Raw genomic sequence first — 10,238 nt, forward strand, 5'->3', positions numbered from 1 at the left:
TACTGCCTCTATTCAGTCCTTCACCCACTTTGATTTTTGATACAAATATTCTAGTGCAGAAATCTACTTAAGTTTATGTCTCAAACAAAATATATACCATTCAGTCTATCACATAATATTTTAGCTTCAAACTAGGTCAATATTTCTCAGCCAGGGTTCCTCCAGAGGTTGCTAGCAGTTCCCAAAACAAGCGGAAATTTTGTGCTCTCATATCAGTTATAACAGACACCAATTATCTTTTTGGCTATCTGTAAGGACCATCAAGCTAATGTAATGTGAGCTGTGGATATTGTCATTATAGCAGGGGTTCCACCATATTAAAAAGGTAGTACTAGGTAATCGCTTTACAAGGTTACCCAAGTCTTAGTGCACTTAGAAAGAATGTATTGTAACAAACTAGACAAGCTTCAAAAGCGCCAATTATCAGTTTGGAAGGTACAGTGACAGTTTATGCAATCTCTGCTTTGTATTATGCAACAGGAGTCAGACCACCATCCTATAACAGCCCCTTGAGAGGACATCAGGGGCCACAAAGGAAGCTGAATATCACAAGACACTAAGATTCTACTTTGTGTTCTCTCACTTAATAAGAGTGGTCCATCAGGAGGATGTGAGCTGAAGAAAACATGCACATACTGTATGTAGAATTATTGGTGAATATAGAGCTTTATTAAACAATTGCTGTGATGTCTCTCTGTACACAGCCCTGGGGTCAATATTTACAAGTATTAGGGATAATGCATACATGCAATTACTGTAAACTGCAAATACTGCAGCTGCATGAGGGAATTATACAAAAAAAAGGACATGTACAAATACACACACAGTAAACAAACAAAACAAAAACGTGAACATCAGTGGTGAATAGAATGTCAATGTCCAGAATGGGCTTCAAACGGTTAATTCCTGATCTGGTTGGCAGGTAAGTTTGACTTATCCAAATCTTCAAAATACGGATGAAGTAAGGCTTTTCTGGCAGAAATTCTCTTTGCTGGATCATAGATGAGCATTTTCTGCATTTAATAAAAAAAAGTACAAAATGAGAAAGTGAAATGGAAGAAGTATTTGCAAACTTCTTTAAAAGAGGATCACCTGACACACAAGCTCCTTATAAGAAGAATCTCAATGTTAAAAGAGTGTGTATGGGGAGATCAAATGCTTAGAAATAAATAATTGGACACTGAACTGATAACATTTGCCAGATTGGATGTTCATAAACCCAAGAACCTATTCCCAAAAAAGGCTATTTTCACACAGGTGTTCGAAATCTGAATATTTAATTTCAGATCTGTTCCTTTAAATCAGGGTAACACTAGATTAGACATGACTAACATATGATCCTTGCACATAATATATACTTACAGAAAGCAAGTCCAAGCCATCTTTATCAAGGTTCTTCACACTTGCAGACAAGTTGCCTCCTTTCCATTTTGGAAATGTATTCTTGTAGTCTTGCAGTGATTCCACATCTGGCCAGACTTCATTGTTGGGTGTCCCTAAAGCTCTGTGAAGGTGTTGTATTAGCATCCAATGAATGTATTCATGTTTCTGAGAAGACCGTTCTACAGCATGCAGCATTTACATTATATAGACAAAGGATTAGTGGGTCAGAGCACCCAATGTTTAAATTTTGGCTTCATGTGCAGTTAGCCTTTAGCTTTTTCACTGTGCCGACACAACAGCAAGATATCTGCACCACAATTCCAAGTACATTTATTAATCACTTTCTAATCCATGAGACAGAATACATACATACCTGAATATTCTGAAGAGCTGATCTATCTCAGAATCCCCATGGAAGAGAGGTTTCTTTGTTGCAATTTCTGCAAATATTGTTCCTATGCTCCACACATCAACTGGTGTAGAATATCTCACAGAACCCAAAAGGACCTCGGGAGCCCTGTACCACAAGGTCACAACCTGCAAAAATAAAAAGAACAATCTGCATTATCTTTTATGTTAAATGACTGTATAACAAAAATAGAATGTACAAAATCTGTGTCCAAGGTACAGATCTATAAACCAATGGTTTCCTAAGGAAGGCATGTCAAACCTAGGACATGTGCTAGTACAATCTCTACTCCAATGCCTGTTCTGCATCCTTAACAGCAGTGCTGCAGTCCAGCAAGGTACCAAGTATCCATATAGTACTGCCCTTTAGGAACTGAAAGTGTGTGGGTCCAGACCTCCTTCTGTCAGTAAGGATGGGCAAAGATGGGGTAACATCTCCACTAGGAGGGTAAAGGCAAAAGCATGTGGGAGCAGGGCTTGAGATGAAAACCACTATCGATTCCAATGATTTTTTTCTGCTGCGTTCAAGATGCCCCACCAACATCCCATTTCCTTCCTCCTGAGGGGCAGCATGCACTGGACAGTAATACACTGTCCAGGAACAATTTTAGACCTGGATATTAGAACTGCCCAGGATCATGCCCACACCTGCTATGGCTCATACAGTGCTTTGGATAAAATTGAGAGTTATTGAAATTAGAAAAGCAGTAGCAGCAGGGACTGAAGAGCTTCTGGAAATGGAAAACAGGAGCAGTGCTAAAGAGGATAACAACATTGCAGCTAGAACATTTTGAATTACTGACTGAATAAATTGGATCTAGGCTATAAATTCTTCCATCAACTTAAAATCTACTACAGCTTTTCTTTGATCTGTACACAAAGCATTGCTAAAGTGTTTTTGCTTTCCATGTGATGTTTAAAACCCACCTCATGTGTGTAAACTCTGACTGGGATTCCAAATGCTCGGGCCAGCCCAAAGTCAGCCAGTTTTATGACACCTTTGCTGTCTATTAAAAGATTCTGAGGTTTCAGGTCCCTGTGCAAAACTCTTCTGGCATGGCAAAACACAATGCCCTGTAGAATCTGATACAAGTAACTCTGTGGAAGAAAAACAAAAATGTCAACAGAGACCACATACCCAACGGAGACATATTAATGAATACAGTTTTATTTATTAACAGATACGAACCTTAACAAGCATACTGTCCAAGTACTGGCCACTAGGGATGGAATCCAAATACTTCTTTAAATCCATGGAAAGAAACTCAAAAATAAGATATAGCCGGGAATCCTGCATTAGAACATCTAGAAGGCTGCAGGAAAAAAAACAAAATAATTTTAGCTCACCTATAAGATTATGTGAACCACTGAATTTCTACAGCCATTTGTACATAGTACATTTTCTTAAAAAAAAAAAAAAAAGGTTTAAAGGAACACATTTTGACCTGTGTGTAACAGAAGTTAAATACCCATCCTGTCTGCATCCAATGTGCCAATACTCCCTAGTGTTGCTCAGCTATTACCACTGCACGTAAACACTTCCAGGTATGTTTAATATTTGCTCCCTATAATTTTCAGTGGTTCCTCCCAGCCTGACTAAAAGCCAATAATTTTTGTTGGTGTTAGGCACAAAATCCTTAAAGGAATTCTGTGCCATGAAAAAATTTAGTTGCATCACCAAACACTCCTTTTAAAATGTTCGTAACCTGAGTGTCATTCTGTTTTAGCATAGATATTTGTCAATAATCAAAGTTCACTTGCCACATGCTCTGGTTAGGACTGTATTAAAGCCAACGAGCCAAGCAGCTAACAGTTAGGGGGTGGCTACTAGCCCTGGAGGAATGCAATCTGCTGCCACCAGCTGAATACCCAGGATGCAGCCATGGAGTCAGCAGTGACTGATCGCAGATTGTTTTCGGTGTGTAAAAAAAAAAAAAAATACTGGTCAGGCTGGAATTGCATATCTTAACATGTACAAGTGTGTGCCCCAACCATGATGTAGTTATAAGTTGTAATTGGAAAGCAGACACCTACCACACAATATTGGGGTGTTGAAGTTCTTTAAGAAGAGAGATTTCTCTGATAGCTGTGCTTGGAACCCCTTCCTCTTCATTTTCTAAACGAATCTTCTTCATTGCAACAATCTGACCAGTTGCCTTGTGTCTTCCTTTATATACAACCCCATAAGTACCTATAGAAAACAGATGTAATATGGTTAATATGTTTAAAACACAGGGGTCTGCCAATATTCAAAAAACTGACGTATGACTATAACCGGCCAAGGCAACTTCAAAGTGCACAAGGCTACACAGGAGCTTTTGCGGTGATAGAATTAAAACAAAAAAAAAAAAAAAATGTTTTAGAAATTGGCTTCAGTTATAAAAACAAAAAGAAAACTAATGCTCTCAAATAATGATGTTGTTACAGAGGTGTGTATTTCAAAGTCTAAACAAATGAGGGACATGAGTCAGACATTCAGGCATGATAATAATTTGCACACCAAAACAAACACCTGTTAATAAAAAAAGTACCAAAAACTTGTGGAAATAAGAAACTTAAGCCAACATTTCTAAAAGACAATTCCACCATTCACTAAGCTACAGGAGTAGCAAAGGAGAGAACGTAAAAATGTGTCACCTAAACAGCAAATAGTAAATAAAGCTACAGACACACGTGGAATAAATCATTGGGAAGGATCTTTCACAATCCTTTCCAATGACTGCACGATGAATGAATACTGTATGAGTACTGTACATACAGCGCAATTCTGCTCTATGGAGAGGGGAGAACGACAAGCAGCACCCTGCTACACACTCTCCCCTTCACTTGCATTACGATCGTTCGTCGCCCATGGATCCGCCAGGATGGTCGTTCGGACAATGGACAACAAGCACTGTACACACGCCAGAGTCTGGTCCGATATAGGCCCAGAGCCGATAATCGGACAAGAATCATTGCAGATGTGTATGTAGTCTTAGTCTAAAGGATTGCTAACCACTTAGTTATACTGAACAAGGTTAATGCACACTGTAGCCCATATTTTACAGACTATTCAGAAAATGCTGGCTGTGGAGTTTGCTGCATTAGGAAAAGAGTTCTGCAATTAAAGAAGTGCTGTCATATGCACCCCCACTGCTCCCAAACCTGCATACATTACACAGTGACACATCAGTTTTAGAGCCCAAAAGCTGGTGAATCCGTACGTATTTAAGAGTTTTCTTTATTTTACAAGCAGCAGTACAGTATACCCATACAACTGAATCATGAACCATCCCAAAAGTCTAGTTTACAAATAGAAGTAATAAAAAATAAATAAACTTACCCTCTCCAATCTTTTCTATTTTTGCATATTCATCCATGTTTGTTGATCTCTGTAAAAATCCCTGAAAGAAAAGAAAAAAAAGTTAAACAGTGTATATTGCGCTAGAATTTATTTGTATGGAACAATTATACAAGGAGCACCCAGAAAGGTCAATATTACCTAAACAGCACCCTGACAAAGTCCCACTTTGTCTTAGTCTACTGAATAACTGTGTCATGTTATTGGAATGTGAATAGTTTACACTTTAAATACAAAGACAGATTGAATTGTACATTAAAGTGGAACTAAACCAGCATTACTCACCTGTCCCCATTACCTGGTAGGGTGCTGCCATCCTCCCTGCTCTTTAATGCCCATCTTGATTGGCTGTGCAGGGATGATGCGACTACCATGTGGGCGTGCAAAATTTTTTTCATTCCTGACAGGGGAAGCTGGGATTGCAGAATCCGCAGCACAGCTTTGTGCCATAAACCCAAACCATCAGGCAGGTAGGAGGATTATTGCAGAAGGGCCATCACCTGTCCATTTCTGCAATAATTACCCATTTGATTGTGTTTAATAAAGCTGCATACACTCGTGCAATTATAGTGATTGGAAAGAGATCCTTTCCAAGGACTAAGCACTGCACGATGCGTGAACAAGTGCTGTACATACAGCACCATTCTGCTCTATGGAGAGGGGAGAACGACGGAGCTGCACCCTGCCCCTTCCCTTGCATTAGGAATGTTCATCGAATATCATCCATGGATCCACCAGGACAGCCATTCGGACGATGGGCGCTGTACACACACCAGATTCTTGTCCGATATTGGCCCTAAGCCGATTATCCGGCGAGAACCACTGGACATGTGTACTTAGCTTAAAAGTGAAACAATCCAAGCACATAATGACCACTTGTAAATTCATTACTGCCTTTGAATGGTCATACACAGAAAAAAATTGTAGGAAGCTATGCCTATGTTTAACATATATAAAAGTAGATTACAGAGCATTAATGAGCTCTTCTATGCAAAGTTCTACTCTAGCAAGTGGAGTAAAGGTTGTGGGATCTCCGTGGTAAGGCCACCCAACAATATATTTGCATGGGATCTGCCAACATACAGGCTCCCTACAAGACAGTAATGGGGATTGCGGCCATTTAGTCACCTCCGCTCACCAAGAATGAAGTTTCAGTTCACATGACTCTATACAAAGATCTCACTGCCTACAGCTATACCCAGGAAGAGTATTTTGACTAAGTAGTATTATCCTCATTAACAGGGCAATGTTTAAGGTAACCACTAACCTCAGATGAATGGCCAGCCATGGAGAATAAATCATGTCCCTTCAGATCCTGTATTTCTCACCTGGTCTCCAAACATAACCATTCAGCTTTGCAAAGTGTTATTCTAACCTACATGAAAGGTAATAAAGGAAATCTGCAGGAAAATCTCAGTATCGGACTGTTGTCGGTGTCTGCTGTTACCTGACATACACAACATCAGCCAATCCAGCTGCAACAAAAATGTCCATGAGTGCCTTTATGCAAAAATTTGTGCAATTTTTGTGCAAAAATTACAAAATTTACCAGACAGACCAATGCAACATTTGGACACTGTAGTAATGTGGGGAACCTGCAGGGAATCCCAGAGAGTCACAAAGCCCCAGAAAGTTAACTTTACAGCAGACCTTGGCAAAGGACAATTTTTCCAGCAATACAGAAAAATAAAGGTAAATAAATATCGACCCTCTTAGGCAACTACTGCCCTCTTTACAAATGTCAGATGCGATTATAAAAAAATAAATACATCATCTACACAGTTGGTGGTAGGTCACCCTAATGGATTGGTTTGTTTCCACGTACAAAGCCGGTGTAAGGGAAAGGTTAGGGCTCTCCCCTATGGTTTCCATGACCGTTGCATATACATGCAGATCTATGTATGATATACTTTCAGGAAGTGCCCAAGCAGCTCATAATATCTCCCTCATTGTGTGCACAGCTGTTGAGTATTTCATTAGCTTCCACCTCCAATTTACAAGGATGTCATCTGACATATTGTTGTCTGTCTATACAGCACTAACATGATGGCTCTATATAAATATTTAATAATTTGCCTGAAGACTGGTCTGTAAATGTACAGGATTAGAGGAGAGGCAGCAGATGATCACATTTATCTGTTCCACCCTCTTATTTGATTAAATCCTTGCTGACTGGTCAATATTCCAGGAGGTGGTCATCACATTATAAGGTGCAATCAGGGCAAAGTAAGAGCAAAGTGCAATAAGACTGGGTGTGAAATTTACACTTTCAAGTCTGAGAAAATGTCAGGCTGCGTGTTTTAAGCATAAACCATGCATTATAATGCCACATCAGCATCATTGGAAACCTCAGGGTTGGTTACCACTTCATCATGACAGTGAACTTCGGGGGACAGCTCCATGTAACATCTACCTATGACAGCCCCGTAGAGAATGGATAGGGGTGGTGGTGAGCAGTTCAATACTCACTGCCACCCACTGTCAAATGCCAGTACATTTAAGAATTGGCACTGGAGTGCCCGGCAAGTTGCCAACTGCTGGGAGCTGTGCAGGATCCACTGTTCATGTCTGAACCTGCTCAGAGAACCTATTATCACATTTTTAACATAGATAATAGGGTGGATATCCCTTTTATTTAAAGGGGAAAACAATGTGATTCCCCCCCAGGGGAGGGCTCCTTCCTTCCATCTTTACCATTGCAGCAGTAAAGACTGAAAGATAACCCACAGCCTCCTGAGATACATACACCACATACCCCAGGAAGCTGTGTGCTGCATCACCAAAATCCTTTTCCTGGAATATAAAAACACAAATGATCAATCAACGCGAGGTGAACTACAGAGCCCAGCAAGAAAAGCGCACACATGGTCAGGAGAGAAGGCAGCATGCTGCACATAGAGCTGGAACTCTCAGAAATAACAATGGATAATTAATGAATACCCCAAGCCATTATGGCCCCTCTCCCCTCCCGTACCCCCGAATAATCGGTGCATTCCCCCGGCCCATTACCCGAGCACGGCTTCCTCCTCACAGACGGCCACCCCGAGACTGAAGAGATTTCAAACCAGCCGCGCAAAGCCTGCCGGGCTCGCCCAATCAAGGAAGTTAGTGGACATTCAAAACAACCAATCAGCTTAGAGCTATGATGACGGCGCGAAACGTACGAGGAAGGGCGGTGAGAGGAAAGCAGTGCGGGAGGGACATGTACTGAGTTTGTGTTCTAGTTTTGTGTATAATATATTGTCATTGTCACGCCCGGTCGGTGTGTTTTATAAAGAAGGAATTCATGTTTTCTTGTCAGGAAATAACAACAACGTTTGCTAGAAGACATTTTAATAAAGTTTTATTTTATACGAAGCAGAAAGCTATAGGAAAGACATGCAAGGAGAATGTACAACTGCAGCTGTTTTTTTTTCCAATTTTTCAAAATGTTGAAGCCCCAAACACACCAGCCCAGCCTGCTATGGTGAGTTATTGCCCTGCTGAGTGCCTAGGAAGGTGCCATGGCATTGCACCAACAGATGGTACGGTGGTAACAGATGACTTATTGACATGCAATTTGGTCTAGATTTGTAACCAAGCTTTCAAATGAGATGAAACATTACATTACAAATAAATTCCCAGTGTCCCGCTTTTCCAGGAAGTGACCCACAGATGTAAGAAGGAACGCTAATTGTATAGCTTAGCGCTTGCTGTGGGCGGAGTCATTCCCTTCCCAATAAATTGGCTTGGTCATAGCAGAGAGGCGGAGTCAGAAAGCTGCACTATTATTCCCTCCCCTGCCTTAGACTATTGATCTCCACCCACCCCCGCGGAGCACAGTTGTTCCTCCATCTTTCTGTTCTTGCTTCCCTTTACCCCCTCACGTTTCTGGACACTGTTGTATAGTACACCCCTGTTGTGCACTGTTGTCCTTCCCCTTCCTCAGACAATTTTGTTTGACCCATTCACCCCACTGAGCACCTTTTTTCCCCACACTCTGCTTGGCACTATTGTTCTTCCTCTATTGGTACTATTGACGCCCCATTCCTCAACCCGTAACGGACGCTACTATTCCACAAACATCATGCTGGAAACTCTTTTTCAGTCGGTCACCCACTGGGCACTCTAGTTCCACCCTTCCCCACTGAGCACGATTGTTTCATCCTACATGAAGCTTGGCACCATTGTTCTCCCCCTGTTGGTACTATTGTTACCCCATCCCCAATTGGCCACTGCTATTCCCCCCACCCCATGCTGGGTACTATTGTTGGGTACAAGGGATCTGTAAGAGTGCAGTAGGTAGTTTCACACTTATTTATCTATTTATTCTGTGCATTTTAGCCCTGCATGTATTTGGCACGGCACACTTCAAGCTTTGCCTATCATGCGTGTCCCAAGGTTCCTCTTCTTCTTCTTTCTCAGCTTTCAAAGTTGGGAGGTATGGAAACCCATTATTGATTTATCCAACCATGCTTTTATTAACCCTGTGCTGACACGGATCACTTTAAAGCCATCTATTCTAGGTAAGCCAGATCCTCCAGGTTCACCTGTGATAGTTTATCTTTTCCAGTCTTGGAGAGCTTTATTAAATCAGACCTATTGCCCCTTTTAATTATTTTTTTCAAATATGACTTTTATTCTGCTTTAAATAAAAAATGCTTTAAAATTGGAAAAGGAGAGGTCCTGGCAACCCCCTAGGATGCATATTTACTGTTTCGAGAGATTTTGCTTCACTTCCTGTTCTAGGGACTCCCTTTTTATCAGAAAGGAAGAAATGGGAATAGCAGTCCGCAGTCCTTTCATTAGAAGTGTGTTCAGATCCCAGCATCAGTGAGGACCTACAGAGACCTGGGACAGACTTGTTTCCACTGATGTGTTGCTGGAAATGTGTTCATGTAGTGGTATGATGCATTAGTATGCTGCATTACTATTTTTTTCTAATGACACTGCAAATGCACCTTACTAGCACACTGCAATGGAATGCATGAAAAAGCCTACCTGGTGTTGCTGTGTGCTTTGCTTTCCAAAGTAATATGTACTACATTTGTGTGCAATGGGCAGGGGTGTAGTCGTAATAAAAGAAGAGGGGGCATGGTAAAAGTGAAGGATATCCATGGCGTGTGGG

General features: G+C 41.0%; 1 protein-coding gene across 1 annotated transcript; it reads right to left on the reverse strand.

The window, feature by feature from the left end:
- Positions 1-647: 647 nt before the first annotated feature.
- CDK1 (cyclin dependent kinase 1) lies at positions 648-8,225 on the reverse strand. The gene is made up of 8 exons (XM_072424275.1): positions 8,141-8,225; positions 5,114-5,174; positions 3,826-3,982; positions 2,981-3,104; positions 2,719-2,889; positions 1,757-1,920; positions 1,363-1,504; positions 648-1,013 (listed from the first exon to the last, which is right to left on the reverse strand). Exons 2-8 carry the CDS (start codon positions 5,148-5,150, stop codon positions 900-902), a joined length of 909 nt encoding a protein of 302 aa, XP_072280376.1. The 5' UTR covers positions 5,151-5,174; positions 8,141-8,225; the 3' UTR covers positions 648-899.
- Positions 8,226-10,238: the final 2,013 nt, after the last annotated feature.

This window comes from Pyxicephalus adspersus, chromosome 10, assembly GCF_032062135.1.
Source record: "Pyxicephalus adspersus chromosome 10, UCB_Pads_2.0, whole genome shotgun sequence".
Taxonomy (NCBI): Eukaryota; Metazoa; Chordata; class Amphibia; order Anura; family Pyxicephalidae; genus Pyxicephalus; species Pyxicephalus adspersus.